General features: G+C 51.3%; 1 protein-coding gene across 1 annotated transcript in view; it reads right to left on the bottom strand.

The window, feature by feature from the left end:
- WNT5B (Wnt family member 5B) overlaps window positions 1-3,650 on the bottom strand; it is a 73,017-nt gene extending 69,367 nt beyond the window's left edge. Inside the window, exon 1 of the mRNA XM_086755628.1 lies at window positions 3,339-3,650. Within this exon, the coding sequence (XP_086611754.1) occupies window positions 3,339-3,344 (6 nt within the window). The 5' untranslated portion in view covers window positions 3,345-3,650. The remainder of the gene's footprint in view (window positions 1-3,338) is intronic.
- Between the last annotated feature and the right edge of the window lie 16,485 nt (window positions 3,651-20,135).

Genomic DNA, 20,135 nt, shown 5'->3' with positions numbered 1-20,135 from the left:
GTTGCCGTTGGTCGTTTGTTCCGCTGGTTAATGACCCCGCTGGTAAAAACCTTGCCCGTTTCTGATGTGAATGTATGGAGCCTAAACGCCCAGCCACACGCTGTGAGTTCTCCTTCTCTTGCCTTAGAAAGCTCTCCAAGCACCAGCTACCTTCTACTTTCCGTGCCACTGACAGCGTTCAGGTATCACACCACGTTACCTCTTCATTTTCTTTCTGAAACATTACCTAGGTCCACATTCCTTAAATCTCCTATTAGAAAAGGATTTTTTCCGGTCCAGGAAAAATTCCCCGTGGCTCTTCCCTGTGCTGCCTTCAGTTTTAATGAAGTCTGTATGCCTTTTCTTTCCAGCAAGCGGAGGTCCCTTTCTCCACAAAAAATGGAAGCAAATCACAGTCTGCCCTGTCTTACATGACAACATGCCTTGGCTATCCGCATCCTGATTTTAAAAGTGCTGTGTTTAAAAGTCTCTCTGAAATGCTTATTGTGTGTGTGTCCAATTAATGTGGAAATGATGAAATGGTTTTCACTCCAACTTTGATCAGCCGTTAGAAAAAAAAAAAAAGATCTTATGAATAGAAACAATTTATATTCATTTAAATGAGCAATCATGCAGTTTTCAGAAAAGAACTGGTTTCCCCGCGCGCCTGGAAACCCAAACCCAACAACTTCAGGACAAAAGACTCAAGATGTGAAGCAGCCCAGAAACAGAGAGGCCTACTGGGCTGGAGAAAGGAACAAATAGCACTGAAGGTGACTGCACTGATTTATTTCTTTTTAATTTCACAATATTTGATCTCTTCCTAAGAGTCCAACCTCCTGGAGATTTCACTATACAAGAATGATATTTTCTTTAAAAAGGTGTGTTTCTGGTCTTTGCAGAATAAGTCTGGAAAATACAACTGGGACATGCGTTACTACCTGAAAAAAAAAAAAGGAAAATAGGAACCCCCAACTTTTTAGACCAAGCTCTTTCAAAACATCCTTTTTTTTTCAACTGATGTCATGATTTCTACCAGACTGGGAGGGAATAAGCTCAGAGAGAAGACTTCTCAGCGCTGGGGGCCTGCAGCCACGATTTCAGCTGCAGGCTTCCCTGAACAGAGGTTAGTCGCACATGGAAGGATGTTTTTGTTGTACGTGCACCAGAGACACAGGAAGGGACACAGGGGCTGTTTACAGCTACCGAGAGGAGAGGTGTGCTAATACTGAAGGCACAGAAGGAGCCAGGGAGGGACTCCTTTCCAAAAGGGAGGAATCTTTTGCGGACACTCCTGGGCACAGACGCGAGCGAGCGACGGAGCCTGGGAGCAAGGGAAATCCATGGCTGGAACAGGTCCAGCTCGCCTCCCCAGCTCTGCCTCCTACCCTGCACCAGCAGTTCAACCTCATGCTTTTCCCTTCCTATACTTGTCTAATTTCCTTAAAGAAGGAAGAAAAAAAAAAAGGAGTATTTAGGCTAGCTTTGCTGTCACACGTGATAATTTATCCCATAGGTTGGATGCCTGGGGTAAAAAAACTCCACTTGAATTTCTGCAGTGCCCAACCTTCACCTTGGATAAACCCAGGTGTCCATGCATCAGACGTGGTTTAAGAGGAGTCTGTCCCTCCTGCCAGCTTTGAGAAAGCCCACCTCCACCTCTTGTGGGAAGAAGAGCGTATACCAAACTTGGTTCTGCATTTAAAACGGCATCTGCACCTGTGACAGAAGACAGGCAGCCGCAGGTTAAACCTGCCACCACCAGAAAAAGTAGTTGCCCCGGCTCCTATGTCCATGCCCAGCGGCAGACATGGGAAGGAAGAGCAATGCCAGGCTTACACCTGAGGGCTGGTGCCCCCCTGCAGACCTCCCACCTGCAGGGGAGGGTGAAGAAGACCTTGGAGATATGCATGTACCAGACAGGCTCTGAAGGGACAGATGGACAAAAATGACCGTGAAGGAAGGAGATACCTTGCATGCCTGTTAATATGTGCGTGCCCGAGGCTGCGCAGACATGGAAGCCCAAATAAAGGGCAACAGGAAAGAGCCCTCAATGTGTAGGCAAACAAGGAGGCATCGGTGGAAAAGATGGTGGGAGAAGATTATATCAGAAATGTGCAGACGCACACGAGGAACACGATGTGCATGCACCCAAGTTTTTTGTTATGAAGTAAACAAAGTGAGAACAGAAATGCTGGTACACTTGTGAGAAACAGCTCCGTCACAAAAAGAAACCAACCCCAAAGACGAAGAGGGTGCAGGCAGCAGAGCAAGGGTGAGGATGATCACAGGAGTGCAGGCAGGAAAGCGTTAAGAGGGAGGTGAAAGTTGCATAGAGAGCCTGACAAGGATGCTCACCTACTGGCAGAGGAAAAGTACGAAAAACATGGGGCAACAAAGCACGTCACAGCACAAGAAAATATGTTTGGGGAAGTTATTCTACCCATACCGCTAAGGGAAGTATTGCACCATAATTCCCCAAAAAAAAAAAAAAAAGTTTCACAAAACAGCGTGTTTGTTACGGACACAGCTGGGATGCTCGTGCCCTGGTACCCTCAGATTGGGCGCACCGTCGCTCCTCGTCTGCGTTTCCACCTGCACGAGCACCTTCTTCCGCGCCACGTGCCGCAGCCCGAGACGGCGCATGCTGCCGCACCGCGGGCACGTGGACGAGAAGGGCGGCGTGGGCAGGGGGCTTGGGTGCTCTCGGGAAAGCCACCGTGCTCCCGCTCAGGGAAAGGGCCCTCCACTCAGAGTAACGTCCATCTCGCCGGACGGTAACATCCGTTTTGCCCAACTCACGCCTGTCGCGTCTGAGGAAAATCTGTTTTACCGGCTCAACGTCCGCCACGCCAGAGGAGCGTCCCTCTTGCCCCAGCACCGACCCCCGTGCCAGAGTACGGCCCCTCACCACCGGGCAGGTCTCTTCGACGGCAGTGTCACTGCCACAGCCACCCCAAAACCGACCCTAGCGCCGTGCCCCGGTCGACCCTCGCGTGTGGGGGGGATGCTGCTGGTGGCGGCTCGGGCCCCCGACGGCCCCTTCTCGCGACCGGGGCCGCCCGCCGCGGGGGCTCCGCACAGCCCGGACCGCCCCGTCCCCGCGGCCCTGCCCTGGCCCGACCGGCGGCCGTAACGGGCCGGGGCCGGGGGTTGCGACGGAAGGCGACCGCATCTCCCCGGGCTGGGAGAAACCGGCGACCCCTCCGGCGCTGACCGCGCCGCCTCCCGCCCCTTCGGGGGCCGCCCGGGGAGGCGTCCGGTCCCGGGCCGGGCCGGGCCGGTGGAGCCGCGCCGCTCGCCACGGCAAAACGCCTCCCGTCCGCCTGCCCTCGCCGCGGGCCGGGGCCGCCTCCTACCTGCATCTCCCGGGCGTCGCCTCCCCGGGCGGCGGCAGCGTCAGGTGAACGCTCGGCGGAGGCGGGCACGGGGCTCTGCGCCCCTCTCCGCGGCGTCGCGGCGGCCGGAGACCGCGAGGGGACGCACCTGCCCCGGGGGCCGCGGCCCCGTCGCCGGGCCGGGCCGGGCCGAGCCCCCCGCCGGCCAACGAGAGGGGTGCAGGGGGGGCGGGGAGGCTGCCGGCGCTGGGCTCCGGGCACGGCGGGGCACCAAGGGCGACTCCCGGCCGAAGTTGGCGGCGACGGCGGCGAGTGCCGGGACCGGGAGGTGCCGGCGGATCCCGGGGGCTCCGGCCGCCTCCGCCCCGCCTCCCCCCGCCCCGCGCCCGCCCCCCGCGCCCTGCGCCCGCCCCGCCGCGGGCAACCGCCGCCGCCGCCGGGATGGGGCTCGCATGGGGGGGCGCGGTGGCCTCCTCCGCCGGGGCGGCCCCGGGGCTGCCCGGGGGGGGGGCGGGCCTGCTGCCGTCGCGGGGGCGGGAGGGCGAGCGGGCTGGGGGAAACGGCGGGGTGGCCGCGAAGACCTTGCGGGGGTATCAGTTCCCGTGCCCCTGACAGTCACGCGTGGGTCGCCCCCAGGCGCTCCTCTGCATTGGTCGCTCCCCCCCCGGCCGTCGGGCCCTGCCGTCCCCAACCGGCCAGCCCTCCACCGTCCTGCGCCGCAGGCAGCGCCGTGCCGCGCATCTCCCGCCGTGGGTGCCCACGGGCAGCCTGCCCGTGTGCCCCCCCCCAGACACCCCGCCCGGGGGCGAACGTGCTGGAAGCCAAAGCACCCATCCCTTACCCCCGCGGCGTGGGCAGTGGGGTTTCTGGCTCTGGGCACAGGAAGGGTCTTGACCTGGTGACCTGCTGCCTCTTGGGAACCGGGATTTTTGGCATCTGTCTGCCTCCTGATGCGGTCAGGGGCGGGAGGCAGGGAAGGTGCAGTTGAGGCAAAGCCCGGTGCGGGGACACTGCTAAAAAAAGGCGGGCAAAGTTTGGCAGAGGAGGCAGCGTGCTGCTTGCATGGAGATCTTGACAGCATTGGCACTTGACGGGAACATCCATCCCTTGCCCCTCGACACCAGGAATCACACCTGGAGCTCTTCCCCCACCTCTCCTCCAGGAAAACTTCACAGACGCACGGCCAGACCCTGTTCTGGCTTTTCCTGGCGGAAGTAGGTTCACTGCCAATTTGTCTTGGTGTACTGGAGAGTTGGTCCCCAGCCCTGGGGATCCTTGGGCACCTCAGCACAGGGACGCAGGATTTACATGCCTGGCCTCAGAGCTTGGCGGCAGCTCTGCAGCAGCCAAGGAAGCCAGGATTTACACTTCTTGTGTCAGGATCCCCAGCTCCGGGCCCCACTGCATCAGGCATCCAAAGCCTCTGGCACGGCCGGAGCTGCAGAAGCCTCACGACTCCGTGTGCACGGCCCCGCGCAGATGAGGATTCGAAGGGAGTTGCATCAGGGAGGCATTTGGCCCCCTGGGTTTACTCGAATTTGTACCCTACCTGAACGCCTGGCTTCAAACAGCTCTGAGCATCCGTTCAGGTGCAGACTGGAAATACTCGCGTGAGCATTTTCAGAGGAGCAAGGTAAATGTTTGAATGCAGGCTACGTGGTACAAATAACTGAAGGCTCCCAGTGTCTTAATTTATGACCAAGTGTTCCAGTGTTTCCCATCACTGTAGTCATTAATGATACTTTCTTTTAATGGGAATAGGAGATAGAAGAGATTCAGCTGGAGGTAAATAGTAACCCAGTGTTTGTGGTAGGAAATAAGGAGCCATTGTCCTCAGCACTATGTAACTAGAAGGATAATAGTTGGTACAGCAAATACCAGCTAATTAGAGGGCAAAGGCAGTCTTGAAATTGCAGCTGGCTGCAGGAAATTTTAGGTGCCAGCTTTTTTCCCTCCGAGGTAAAGCCGGTTTGCCAGATGGGCTGTTATTCCCCGCTTGTCTGTCAAACTTACACGTCAAGGCTGAGGAGGGCAGGGGTGGGATGCTCCTTTTGGGGACCTAGCAAACAGTAGAGTCCCCTCTTGGGGACCTGGAGGTGTGGAGGGGAGCGTTGCAGAACAGAGGCTTGGTAACTTGTTGCTTGGCCTGTTGAGTAACACACTTTTCTGCTTCTGGTGCTACAAGGGATGGCTGGCCACAATGGGTCAGCAGGACAGAGATCCTCATTGGCCCTCACAGAGACCCTCCTGGGGCTGGCACTGCTTCATGCCCTGAGATGGTGTCCTACATCAGGGTCAGAGTTGGCAGAAGGGGAAGGCAGAGCCATTGTTGGACCAACAGCAGAGACAGACAGGCAGGAATGGGTACATGTCCTTCTTGGAACCTCCGGCTGTGGGCTGTGTGGATTATTCAAAAAAGATCAGAGCTTACTGAAACACCATGCCAGCCTCACTGCAGTCCATGAGGAAGATGTGACTTCCTGCAGCTCTCATCCTTCCTTGCTGCCTCCACTCCTGCTTTGGTGGGACAAGAAGAGCTGTCGGGAGGCACCTGAGCCTGTGTCAGTCCCATGGTGGTGCTGGGTGCCCAGGAAGAGCAGGAGGGACAGCTGGGGGTGGGCACCTTGAAAGCTGGGTGGGAGTGGGCCCTTGGCTGGCTGCTTGAAGGGCTGGAGAAGGGTCCCATGAGAGGGAAGACTTGGCACTTCTGCCAACGCTGAGAACAAGAAGCACGGAATGAGTTGGTCATGGGTCGGTAAGGACAGGAGACCACCTATTGCTTTACCTCACTTTGTCCTTTCTGCTGAAATCCTTAGATGTTTTTGTCCTGGAAGGACAAAAGTTAGTTGCCTTTTCTTCTAGTTTCCTCCACAAGTTTTCTTTATCCTCCACCAAAACAGCAATGCATGAATATCATACCATATTTTTTTTGTCCACTGAAACTGTTCCTCCATCTACAGAGGAGGAAAGGGCACTTGTGCCTGGCCAGGGGTGAGCATCACTAGGTACTGGGGGCACCAGCTGCCAGTAGGAGGGGCTCCTGTCTAGTCCTAGCTGCTGAAGATGTCGTCCAGATATTCTTTAGAAGATGTCCCAATATGATTAAGCCTCACTGATTTAATAATGAGCAGTGTCCACAACTGGAACTGGGCAGGGTGTGGACTTTACTCCATGACCAGAGTCTCAGATGTGACTAATGCTGGTGGGAGACACTGTCACAGCACACCCAGGGAAGAAGTTACATCTGATCCGTTGCAAAAAAAAAAAAACAGCTTAACCCATGCAGCCCCCTGGACACCACAAGCCGTTTTACTTCTCTTCATCTTGCCAAAACATTCTTATGGCTCCAGCCACCTCCATGCTCCTCTTTCTCTTCTGCTATAGTAATGGATGTTCTCACCTAATGTTCCTCACCTAGCTGGCCTCTGCTGCTGGTCAGCAGGAAGAGGGTGGGGGTGTGCTCAGCATTTTTGAGATGTGGAAATACTCAGCTCAGTTGGCAGAGGAGAAGCGTGATTTAAAACGTAGAAGGAACATAAGTCCCTCTCAGTTAATGGCATGATCCTGCAGAATATATGCAGAAGGAAGAGACCTTATCACCAGAAGGTCAGCCATGTGGCTCCAATTTTTCTTAACACAGAGGTAGGCCCCATCTGGCATTTCTGTGGTGCACATCAGCTCTGAGCTCTTGAGAAGTTTCTTCCATCCCTGTTGCATCTGCACAACAAGTTTCCCCTCAGTCAGATGGTGTCCTCTCTGCATGTAGGGCAGAGCCGAGGCTGAGGTGATGCCTACTCTGCAACAGCTTTCAAGGAGTCCTCGCTACACTTCTTTCATTGAGCTGGACCTTTTTTTTTTTTGTCTTTTAACTACAACTTGGCCCACACTTCTGTGGTGGAATTAGTAGCAGTAGTAGGAGCAAGTCAATGGGAGTGAATTTGTTGTGAGGAACTGGACATGTTTCCAGCAGTGAGATTTTTATGAGTCAAGGTGGAATTCATGGAATAAAAATTTGGAGATGGGAAAAAAAAAAATCTTGAGCTCCTGCCAAAGGAGGGCTCATTCCAGACAAGTTACCTGACCTGACCTGCCTCACAGGTGTGAAAACCTTCATTGACCCACCCCCATGTTCTCTACCTGCCCCTGCAAACACCCGAAGAAAACTACTACCGTACTCCCAGCTGCTGCCCTTGTGGGAAGCAGCCAGTTTCCTTGAGGCGTAAAGCTCATGACCTGAGAATTTGTGGCACCCCACAAAAGGAAATATAGGCTAAACTTCTGAAACATTTCCTAATGTTGACGTCTTTCAAGCAGTGAAATTGTCTCCCCGCAGACACGTGGATGCTCTGCTCCTTGAGTCAGGGAGACAGGACCGGACAACGCACAGGCAGACGTATTGTTGGGAACCTGACTGCCTCCATCCCTGGGAGAGACAATGAGGGGGGGAGAGAGGAAATAAATTAGATGACTTGAATCATTTCCAGCTCTAATTGCTATGATCTTGCAGTAGTTTTCCCAGCCCTAAGTATAACATTAACCGTCGAAGCACTATTTCACCCATGGTCAATTAAACCAGGATTCATCTGGCCTGACATCACCAAGTAAAATCCATCCTGGGCTCAGGGACGCCCCGCTGAGAAGAGACAGGAGCCAGACAGGGGGGCCATGGGATGGGCAGAAGCTGCTGCTTTGGGAGGTGGACATCTCCAAGCACACTCTTCCCCTCTGCTGGCACAGGGCACAAAGGGCAAAGCAGCAACTGTATGGTGTGCGTTCGCCTTTCCTCACCTCAGTGATGCGTTAGGAGGGTCCCTGGGAGTGACTCACCCCCCTCCCCATCTGGATGGTGCTGCTGGCTGGGGGGCTGCTCCAGAGGTCAGATGGAGACAATCAGCAGTGCTGGCCAATATCTGCTGCCCTGCCAGATGACAGGCTACCTCTTTGCATTCAGTGGCTACAGATGCTGTCCTCTGCCTGATTTGCCCTTGCCCTCCTGGTCACTGAAGCGCAGCTCTGGGAAGCCCATCAGGTGCCCAGAAGGGATTCAGTGTCCGGAGATGCACTTCTGAACGTGGAACTCCACAGGGTAGAGGGCCAGTCAGGGTACCGGGGCTTTCTCTTATGGCTGCAGCCCTCCTCTTTGCAGCTCCTTTCTCTTCCTCCCCCGTCCTTGAACAAAGGGGTGAACCCAAGCCACTTACTAGGTCCTGAATACCAAGAAATAAAATAAAGAGAAACCCTCTGGAAGACGCAAGGATTTAAAAGACGCGGCAATAACCCGATGGACCTGGCAGCTGCGGTGGGGTGAAGTCCTGACTTGCCTGGCTCCACGTAAGTCGGTAGCGAGGCTGGGGAGAGCATGCAGAGTTCATGCCTCCTCATTTAGCGCTTTAATCATTAGACAGACGCTCCCAACAGCGGGCTCTGTGGGCTCAGCGAGTTAAACTGTAACTGCCCTCCTCGGCGGCCCCCAGCGAGGAGCCCCGGCTCGCGTGACCGGGGCAGGATCAGTCTCCCACCCGAGTCCCACCAGCTCTCACTGCCGGCTCACACAGGGATGTGGGGTTGGCCCCGACTGCAGGCTGGTATGGGGGCAGCTGCCCTAGATCCCCGTTGTGGCCATGGGGATGGACCAGGACCCTGTTAGGTTTTGTTCCATGGGAATGGGAGAGCTTCCCCATCCCTCCCTCCCATGGACAGGTAGGCATTGCCTGGCCCCGCGCCCATGGACAGGTAGGCATTGCCTGGCCCCGTGGCAGGGGGGGACAGGAGATGTCCCTGGGGCCGGGACAGGGCACCGAGCCCTGTGCCTTGCCACTGATAAGGACCAGGGCTATGTGGTTTGGGGAGGTGCAGGGCCACGGCCATAGCCAGACAGTGAGGTAATCTGCCCCTCGACTCCCCTCCTCACAGACCAAGTCTCTTGGTCTCTTCTACTTGGCTTAAACCCCGAGGCGAAGAGTTGTACATCCTTTCCAAAATTTTTATCGGCATGAATTATGACAACTCTGGATATTCTTATTGTCTGTTTGAATGGCCAGTCCCATTCTAAAGTCTTACTTAATTCTTGGCCTGGGTTGCTTCCTGTGGTAATGAGCTCCACGGTGTAATTAAACACGGTCTGTGACAGCAACCATGCGATGGGCTTCACCAGGGGCAGCAGTGCATGGGTGTGCACGCGTGTGTCTCTGTGTGCACACACGTGTGCAGGCTTGGGGTGCACAGGAGGGGACAGGGCAACATTGCCTCATGGGGACGGGAACAACCCCACGGCGCAGCCAGGCCTGGGCACAGGGACCATGAAGCCACGGTGCTGGAGCTGTGCACCCTTCCCGCAATGCCTGACTGGCAGGGAATGACAAGACCCAAATTCCTGCCCTGCACAGTCAGAAGGGAGCGGTTGCTCTGCCAGCACTCTCCCTCCAGATTAATGAAGTGATGCTGAAATCCCGCAAATCTGGCAAGAAGGTGTCTCAAGACAGCTGAGCATCCATGCGTGGTTTTGGGGACAGTGAATGCGAGGCTGGGATCTGTCAGGACAGATGAGCCACAGCATCCCCCTCTCCTGCAGCCCACGGCTGCTCAGGGAGTGCAGCTGGGGTGGGGGGCCATGCGTGCCCCTGGGCGCTGTGCTGCTTCTTACTGCAGCAGCAGAGCCCCTTCCCTGGGACAGCACCAGGGGAAACCCTGCTGATGCTGAAGGTTTGCCTTGCTCCACTACATGCTCACTAATTTCTCTATCTAATCTTTCTTTCCTTCTTTCTTGCTTTCTCTTTTTTCCGTTTCCCCTTTTCCCCATTCCCCCTTCCCTCTTGCCCTTCCCCTTTCTTTTTTCCCTTCTCTCTCCTTATTTCTGATCATCTCCCTTCGTAATTTCGTTCTTCACTTGCTTAAATGTTCTTCTGTAATTTCTTCATTCAAAAGCAAGACAGGGCTCTGGCTGGATCTGGCACTGAAGTGAAAGGGGATTATTCTCCCAATAATCACTGTAATTAATACCACAGACCAACTTCAGCTAAAGGAGGAAAGGAGCATGATCCACACCTTACATCCAGCTTTCCCATGGGCTGTGCAGGCAGGTGGGCTCACGCTGATGGGGAGAGGCAGAGGATGGGCTAACAGGTTCAAACCCCCTCTCCCTTGCCCGGCCCCCAAGCACTGCTGTGGGTGGGCATGGGGGGCAGAATCCCTGAAACCCCAAACCTAATGTGAGAGGCGCTGCCTGGGCTTGCTCGGTGCCTCTCCATGTCACTGCTGGCTTGGGCACTCCCAGCTGTGAGACCAGGCCTGACGCCCTGCTCGGGTGGCCCCGGGGCCACGTAGGTGACACAAGCTGGCTTCTAGTGCGGGTGGCACGCGCTCTGCGGCCTGATGGGCGGCAGGGAAAGAGACTAAAATGTGCTGAGACACCAAGCCAGGAGGGTGCAACCAGTGCCACCCTGCCGCCAGTGCCACCCTGCCACCAGGGAATCCGGACAGTGAGCAGAGGCCAGATGGAGTCGAGAATGTCACCACACAAAATGGAAGCGTAGGACAGAGCTGCCAGGAGTGCAGGCCTGCAGAAGGAGGCTTAGGGCAGCACGTGGGGAGGGATGGTATATATGATATAATGTACATCTGCCAGGTGTGTGGCTGCTAGTGCCGCTGCCCGGAGGCCAACGCTGCCCTGGGACAGATCTCACACAGCCCGGGGACGGTCACTGTTTACAGCTAGTGAAACGCCAGCATGTTTCCTGCTTTTATTTCTGGGTTCCACAAAGCCCAGGGATGAACTGAAGAGCTTAAGCAAGGCTTAGGATGGGCTCCATAGCTCCTGGCTTTGCCGCTCACAAATCCTTCTGCAAACCAAGTCGATGACAGTAAAGCCTTTGTATGAAAACCACTATGTTTTGTAGGCTCCAAAGTGTCCTTTGATGACAAACGCCTTTGCTTAATAGTCTCACCTTCACAGCTGCAAGCTGAAGGGAACATAACTACAATTTTTAGACTGTGGCTTGTAAACATATATAGCATAGGTAATATATGGGCGTACACAAACATCAGCATTACAGCACACAAAGTAGGCAGGGAAGGAAACTGTAATAACTGAAGCACCAGTGCGGCCACAAGATACGAAGAGGGCAGAAACCACATGGCAATAGATGGTTTTCTTTTAAGGCACTCGGATATTGCGTTGGCCACCAGACAAAGGGATGCACGTGGATACTGGTGGTCCCATAGCACAAGCAGCCCTTGGCACGTTTCAATGGCTTGCTCAGGAAAAAAGTTTGTGTGTGTATTTATTTACACAACACAAAACTAAAGAGATATAAACCAATTAGTTCTAGTTCAGTTCGCTGTTATGTGGTCTTGTAAGGGTAAAATTAAAAGACATACAGTTCCCCCATATAGTTTAAGTGTAATAGTGTATGTGTTCCATATTTTCTGTGGTCGACATCTTTAAGTTATGACTCCGAATTTTCAGCCTGAAACACTGATTTTCCAGGATGCACAGAGCCCCTACCTGCTAACACCGCTCATGGCATCTGAAGTTAAGCCAAATCACTAAATGCTTCAACACACCCTGGGACTGTAATTATACACACCTGTGAAAAACAAACAAACAAAAAAACCCAAAAAGCACAAACCAAAAATAAAAACCCCACAAAACCTGAAGACACCATGATTTATGTCCCAAAACGTATTTGCTTACGTGCATAACATCTTGCTTTTTACTCAGAGAGGCTTTTTTGGGTGGATTTTTTCTTGTTTCTGAGCCTTTAGTGTTCAGCGAAGCTACATTTTTCTTCATTTCCCTCCAGCAATGGGAACTGGAATACTTTTTTTTTTTTTTTGTAAATGCAGATGGGGACCCTCTTTCCATCACAGGGCTTCAAGGGGCTGTGTTTTGAAGAACCAAACATCACGAAAGATTGTAACGTGTTCAACATCCTTTGGGATATGGCTGGTATATAATTCCTTTTATAGTGGCATGAATAACATTGTGCACAGAGATCTATGGAGAGCAAACAAGCTTTTGTGTGGTGCAGAGGGCCCAGATCTTGATCCTTAACGAGTAGATAAAATTGGGCTTTAGGGGTGACCACACCAATCATTGTCAGTGAGTTACAGGAACCTTCCCAAGCACAGGATAGCTAAACCTCTACGCATCAGTAGTCCTTTTAGAGGCCTGAACCACAGCTGGTACATGCCGACAGAGCTCTACTGAAGGCAAGGGGGGAGCTGGCCTTTGACATTGTCTTTGGTTGACTTGCTCTCTATCTTTTTTTACATTTCCTTGGCTCTTCCTTGTTGAGAAGATGTTAGTAGTTAATGGCTTCAGTGCTACGGTAAGAACGTGCTTCAAAACATCTGGATGGCAGGGATCCGGTCAGGCCTGGCTCCAAGCTGGGCATGAAATGATTGTTATGCCACTGACTCCTCACACATCCACGGAGGTTCCCAAATGATCCATGACACCCTCGCTGCACAGCGCCAGGCTGCAACACACCCCGAAGCGACACAACCCAAAGGCCTCTGTCGCGTCTGAACTTGCCGAGATATCATCTTAAGATTGCACACCTAACGATGAGCGTAAGTGATACTGCTGTGCTGAATAAGGTCTCCTACCAGAAAAACAAAACCAGGGAAAGTTGGCGTCATCGTCTCTAACCCCTGTCACTACCCAGCTGAAAGCAAACGCAGAGAAAAGCTCTGGGTCAGCGTTAGGCTGGGTGACTTTGCTGTATGGATGTAAGACTGGTTTCCCAATGAAGTCATGCTCCGGTCTGTCGCTTCACACAAAGGAAGCCTCTGGGTCATCCGTGGTGATATTTGTCTGCAGCGCTATAGATAGCTTTGATCTACTCTTCTGACAGATGAGCATAAATAATTGCATTACCGCTCTTGTTTTCAAGAGTCATCACTTCATTAACAAAGGGATCAAACTAAAGCCTCTGACCATAAGGGTGCGGAGCAGCCTTTCACTGTCACCTTGAAGTCGTTGTGCCTAACTTAGGCTATTCGCATGCCGGGCGAGATTGTAAGGGCTGATGTCGCGTTGGGTGCACTACCTCTCCGACATCTACTGTTCGGCAAAGCGCTCATTCCTGCTGCTCAGTGTGAAGCCAGCAGCTGCTGCCTCTCCTTGGCACACTGGGCTCATGTGCTGGGTGAGCGGCCAACCCCCTCCTCAGGTCCATGAAGAACCATGAGTTACTAACAGAAAGTGGGTGTCTGAAGTCATTAATCCCTCCCTGCCACCCCCAGGGTGGCTGTGGACATGGATTCCCAGTGGAAGCTGTGATCTTGTGTTGTATTTTGCTGACAAATCCTGGTTCTGCTGTTTCCTTGAGGTTCCTGCAGGCTGTTGTACCTCTCCTGGATCTAGCAAGGATCCGTTCTGGATTCAAGGTGTCGTGCTGCTGCCAAACAAATAGGAGAGGATCCCTCAGAGAGCACTGATAGGAAGCACAATTCGTGGTGTGCAGTGTCATTGTGGTGATGGAGGATTTTGAATGCTGGCCTAAACACACCAGTTTCCGTTATCTGTGCTCAAAAGAGTGTTTCACATTTCTCATGTCATTGGGGCAGGCAGAATAGAGACCTTACAGTGTTGTGTGATTTGAAGTGGTCCCAAAGGAGTTTGCAGAAGCCTGAGTGGATTGAGCAACTTAGTTCCTATCGTCTCCTCTGGAAGGACCAGCAGCACCATGTGCTCTGGCCCAGTGGTTCCTTCCTTCATCGCGCCCATCGGATAATTTTGCAGGCCATCCAAAGTAACCAGCAAACCCCTTGTGTTTAACAATGTTGAATTAAAAAAAAAAAAAAGATAACAAAATGTGTGCTGCTTTCTGAGACACACAGGAAGTTGACAGCACTGAAAAACAGGGCGCTGCTGCCTTAAAGCATTTTACTAGTTTGTCATCTGAAGAGACAATGCAAGCCATCCAGTTACCACCACTTAACAAATTGCTGCAAGTTAGCTGAGCTTTAGCAATTGACAGCAGGCACGCCATTAGCCCAGCGCAAATCCCAGTCAAGTATGCCAGCTGGAACAGCAGCTGCCAGCTACCATTGTCCTCTCCTTCCTCGCTGAGTCGCAGAAAGACCTTGCCATGGTCATATATCATCCTCTGTGGAGATTCTTGGTTTTCCATACAATCCCCTTGTTGTAGGGCCTCCTCTTATGCAGACAATCAAGATAACGAGAATTCCCATTTATCCTGGTTCATTTACATCTTTGGAGCCCTGAGAGTCTGTAAAAATGTGAGTATTCACCAGTCGTGCCAGGCAGGGTGAAGAGGACATCTTGGGAACAGAGCCAAGCTCTGCACAAACCCGTTAATGTCTTTGTTACCACTTCAGCTGCATTCTCCTAAAAGATATTAAAAAAAAAGAGAGAGAGAAAAGAGGATATCCTGTACAAGCATCATTCTGCTGGGTTTATGCATAAGAGGTTGGTTAGTCCTCCAAATAAACTCCTCAGTAAAGTCAAAATTATCCAGAAAAAAAGCCACTCAGTACTGCTGGTTTTTTTTTTTTTTTTTTCCTCTGCGTCAGAACAGGTGAGAAAGCAGCGATGAAGATAACCCATTTCTGGTACTGCAGAAGGAGAACCACACGATCTGAACCCCGTCTTCTCCTGAACACTGGCCTTCAGGAGGTCCAGCCTCCGCCAGGTGTGCTCTGGACAGCACGGGCAAAGGCAGCCACCAGCTGCACTCTTTAAGCAGGACTTTACCTTGATCCCCACCCACCGTCACCTAACACAAAGCCACATTTCCTAGGAGAAGAAATAAGGGCAGTTTTTTACAGTCTCTGGTAAAAATCATGGTGTTTTCAGCTTCAGTTGAAAGCATCTCCAAGAAGGTTTAACATTTAAGATCAAGCAACAGCTGATAACACACAAGTTGTAAGCTGCCTGGGCCAGGCAAAGTGACAGTTTTATTGTACTTCATGTTTGATCTTCTCCATGTTCTCCACGGTAAGCGATGCGAAAAGCGTCTTCCGTACAAACAGCTGAGCTTCCTTGGTTTTGGTGGGTGCTGCGGGCCTACGGAGCTCCCCAGCTGCTTCAACCCTGGCTTTCTCTGAAAACAAACTTTGAGTTACCACTTGGATGGGGAAACAGAGCTAAAGCCAAAACGTGCTACTTGACAGCAATGAAAGATATCAGCAAAAGTGGCAATAGTTCAACTTATCCTTAATAGTCACACCCTTGGCTTTCTCGAACTTTAATGACTACTACCACCAAAATACTCACAGTAACTACGAATGCTAAATTAACTAATTCATGGAAGAATGTCATGAACTGTTGATTGAAGTCACATGGGGACCAAAAACCAAGATGCTGAAATCAAACTTACCTCCCTCTGCACTTTGCAGCCAGTCTTTCAATCCCATGTGCATGTATTTCACATGTCCTCCAACTCATGAAGTATCTGACACAGCATCTTGCTGTTCTTAGCAACTGCAGTTTACAAGCATCTGCAAACACGTGCCCCTTTGTCGTAGTTCAGCCCTGATTGGGACCAGACTACGCAGTCTCTCTCTCACTCTCCCCACCCTCTGAGAGAATAGGGAGAGATAATATAAGGAAAAACGGCTTGAGTTTTGAGATAAAGACAGGGAGAAAATCCTTAAAGTTACCGTTAGGGGCAAAACAGACTCAACTTGGGGAAAACTATTCATTTATTACTACAAACAGTAGGAGAATGAGACAGGGAACAAGATAACCTCCCCCCACCCCTCCCTCTTCCCAAGCTTAACATTATCTCTACCACCTTCCCCACACCCCGAGTGGCACGGGGGGAAGAGGGAATGGGGGTTGTGGTCAGTTCATCACCTGTTGTTTCACACTGCTTCTTCATGGTCGGGGGAAGAACTCCTCACATTCCTCCCCTGCTCCATTGTGGGGTCCCACCCATATGCCACAGTCCTTTGTGAAACTGCTCCGGCATGGGTCATTTCTTCCACGGGATGCAGTCCCTCCAGAACTGCTGCCCCAGCGGACCCTCCACAGGCCACAGCCTCCTTCAGGCATCCACCTCCCCTGGTGTGGGGTCCTTCATGGGCTCCAAGTGGATCTCTGCTCCTCCGTGGACCTCCATGGGCTGCAGGGGGACAACCTGCTCCACCATGGTCGTCACCACAGGCTGCAGGGGAATCTTGGCCAGGAGCTGCATTACTCCTCCTCCTCCTTCTTCACTGACCTTGGCATCTGCAGCCGTTCCTCTCATAAGAAAAGTTCTTCACAACAGGCTGGCAGATGGCTCTCAGAATCTCTTCACATCATCCATCTCATCTCCTCTCCACTTCTTGCAGCCAGACCGGACCGAGTTGGGCCCAGTTGGCTGCCTGGCGAGAGGCCAGAGGGTGAGGCCTGCAAGGCCCATGAGGCCTGCACCTCCCCCTCTGCGCCTCTGCCCCCTCTCAGCTTCTTCACATCTTCTCTTTTTTTTTTTTTTTCTGTTTTCCCCTTCTTAAATACGTTATCGCAGAGATGTTATCAAGGAACATTCTGCTACCAATCAGCTCGGCCTTGGCCAGCAGCGGGTCTGCCCTAGGCCTGGCTGAGTCCACTGAACAAAGGGGAGCGACTTCTAGCAGTTTCCTCAGAAGCTACCACCTTAGGCCCCCCCCCCCCCCCCCCCCCAAACAAAACCACAACACCCTTCTGTGATGTCAGTCACTCTAGCTGGCAGGTAGAGTCTCAAATATTTTATACAGGACTTTGTGGGAGACTTGTGCTGCTGCCAGCAATGACCTGTCTGAGAAAGGGAACGTGTTTTGTGGATGATGAGAAAGAACAGAGAAAGGACATAGCTACCTCCATTTTAAAGACAAACCAGATCTCCCTCTAAGTCTTTGACTCCCTAACAAGCCTCAGGCAGTCTTTGCTGCCTATGGTGTCTGATCGTAGTTAAAGTCCAGCTGTGTGTCTGAAGAAACAGGAGTCTTCTCTGCTAGATGGAAGATTTCAATTGTCAAAGTCAATAGAAATAAGCGGGGGCAATTAAAGTTCAAAGATGCATCGCACAGGGAAGTGCCAACATGCCCAGGGAACAACAGCACAAGCTGCTGTCATTGTGGTACCAGTCTGTGTTTGGTGTAGGTGTGCAGGCAGAGGGTCTCAAGCAGCATTGAATTTTTGTGGCCTTAAGCACCCTTGGCAGGTGTTTTGTAGAAAAGGTCGGGTACCTGTGTCAAGAGAGGGTGACAAGCACAGAAACAAACTGAAGGTTTGGGCAAATGGAAGTGTATGGCTAAAGGGAACTAGATTGCATTTTTCCACTTGCAAAACTAAAGTGAGCCTAGTACCCAAACAGGTGCTTGATGCACATATGTCTGGAATAACAAGATTTTTCTTGTTGTCTTAAGCAAAGGAGCACATGTACAGATAGAAGAAGTGCTAGACCAAAGTTGCTGCTCCAAGCACTTGTGGACTGTGGAATCTGAAGTCTACATATTCCCAAACATCAGGAGTTGGTTTATTTTAGAGTCATGTTAGAGCAGATATGAGCTCGTGTCTCTTGAAAAATAGGGAAGGACTTTGAGGCAATTTCTTCTTTATAGGAGCAGCCCTCTTGATGTCTAAGTGATCAGTAATATGAGGGATAATTTACAGAATCAAAGGAATGAGAGGCTTGCAACAGAGAACTGGTGGTCTTGGAAGAAGCATGGATGGCAGCAATGCTAGGGTTTGTGCAATTACTGATTTGAAGAACTCAGTTCATCCTACAGACTTAATGAAGGAAAGGTCCAGCAAAAAAATAGTTACATAAATACATCACTGTAAATTGCATCATGGACCTATTAGGCATGAAGTCATGTAGATTTTCTAATTTCCAGACCTTTGGCATTGCAAGCTTAGTGTTCTTGAAACATGGTTTTCAGTGTGCAGCTGTACATAGTTCTATATTATCACACAGATGGGCACAGACACATAGAGATATACGCACACGTGCACTTCAATACATTGGGCTACGAGATGATACACTGCTTAAAGCTAAAAACAGTTTCTATGCATTATATAAGAGAGTTTAAGAGCGTTCATATACATTCCAAGACTTGTGGTTCCCCAAAATGGTGCGTGCTTACAGAAAATGAAGGGTTTACTCAAGCTGAACAGAAGTTCTTCTAGGAGGAGTTTTGAGCTGCTGCAGCAGCCCATCCTTTTTCCCAACACATAAAGAAACTAAATGTTTTATAACTTGCCTTGTCACAAGATTCGTGTCCATAGATGTTCCTGGAGCTGAATTTCTGCTGAAGTAAGTGACACCTACACTCAAACAGGCTGCAGAGCCTAGGTCTCAATATTTAACTTCTTAGTCATCCATCTAGAAGAGTTTTAATGCTTGCAACTGTAACCATTGGGAAAAGCTACTGATCATGTACTTAAAACCAGCCAGATTTAAAGCCCACACCCAGAGAATCACTTGCTGCAACCCCACGGCTACGCCCAAGCTGGTCCCAGCCGTTCCACTTATGTTTTGTAATACATCATCAGTATATTCAGAAATAAAGTCTACCAACACAAGGCATATGGCTCTGTTTGCTTGATAACTAAATTTTTTTTTTGCAATTAATTTTACTATGTACAGCTACAATACATTTAGTTTCCAGGGCATGTGCTCTTTCTTGAGTTTGAGGGTTTTAAAAGACAGTAAAAAAAGAGGACTTTGGCCATTTGCCCAAGATTTCTGAACATCCTGAAACCCAGTGAGAAGAGTGGCTACATGGTATCTCAAAGTCTCAGTCTAAAGGCCACTAGCCATACGCAGATCACTTCATTAGTGCAGGCAATTAGTTTGTGATTACAGTTTTGGGTAACCGTGTGTGGTGCAGCTGATGCATCCCTATAGCATCAATCCACATAAGCAGAGGGCATCTGTGCAGCACAAGTGCAGCAGATCCTGTTGGAAACAGGAGATCCTAAATACGTTGCTCTTCCCAGTGGATTGCTGATGTGGTTTCAGCAGAATTTCCCTGACTGGTGTAATTTTGAAAAGCAGGTTTTACAAAGTTATCCTGGCTAGAGTACTGCAGAAGGCTCGTGTTTAATCAGCAGCCTGGGTAACACAAGGGGGTCCATACATCCCTATGAACCTATCTTTGCAATTTGTGCAAAGGAAAACGTTTTAAAGTTGTCTGTGCTTGATCCCAGGGCTGATCATTCGCCGTGTCCACTGCTGCCTTGCTTGTTCTGTGTCACAGTAACAGCAGTCAACATGAACAATTTTGTTCAGATGCCTCGTTGTGTTTTACTGCACAATGCATAAAATGTAACCTGATAACACACAAAAGGGATTTGGCATCTTCGCTTTGTAGCGCGAGCAGTATTATTGTTATGGGCCATCCAAAATATGAGTCAGCCCGCGGGGATACGGCGGTGCAACACACCAAGCAGCCAGAGCCGGCGTGGGCTGCAGCAGCTCGGCTCAGCTCTGCCTGCAGATGTGCTGCTCTCCCTGCAGATGTGCTCTCCCGCTGGCAGCAGCTGTGGCTCTTGCCTTTCACATATCCTCCTCTTTCAAAAGGAGAAGCCATTCAGAAATGGCATGTGTACCACTTTCAGACAGATGGATACCCTGTCGTACAGTAACTGGTTAAATTTATGTGGCATGTGGTTTCATTCAGCTGATCTGGACCACGCTGCGAAAGCCAGGCACACCCTGGCCTGATGGGAATCACGAACCCCCTTCTCAGCCAAAGACGCTCAAGCGAACATAAAACAGACTGGGAACCAAAAGGCCGATGGACTCTTCCTTTCAAAGCTCCTGAGACCCTTAATCCCCCTGTATCCTTTTCCCACACGCTGCCTTACGTGCCTGATTG

This window comes from Chlamydotis macqueenii, chromosome 1 (assembly GCF_036417535.1).
Source record: "Chlamydotis macqueenii isolate bChlMac1 chromosome 1, bChlMac1.mat, whole genome shotgun sequence".
Classification (NCBI taxonomy): domain Eukaryota; kingdom Metazoa; phylum Chordata; class Aves; order Otidiformes; family Otididae; genus Chlamydotis; species Chlamydotis macqueenii.
The sequence above is the reverse complement of the archived record's forward strand: the minus strand, read 5'-3'. Positions and strand labels throughout refer to the sequence as shown.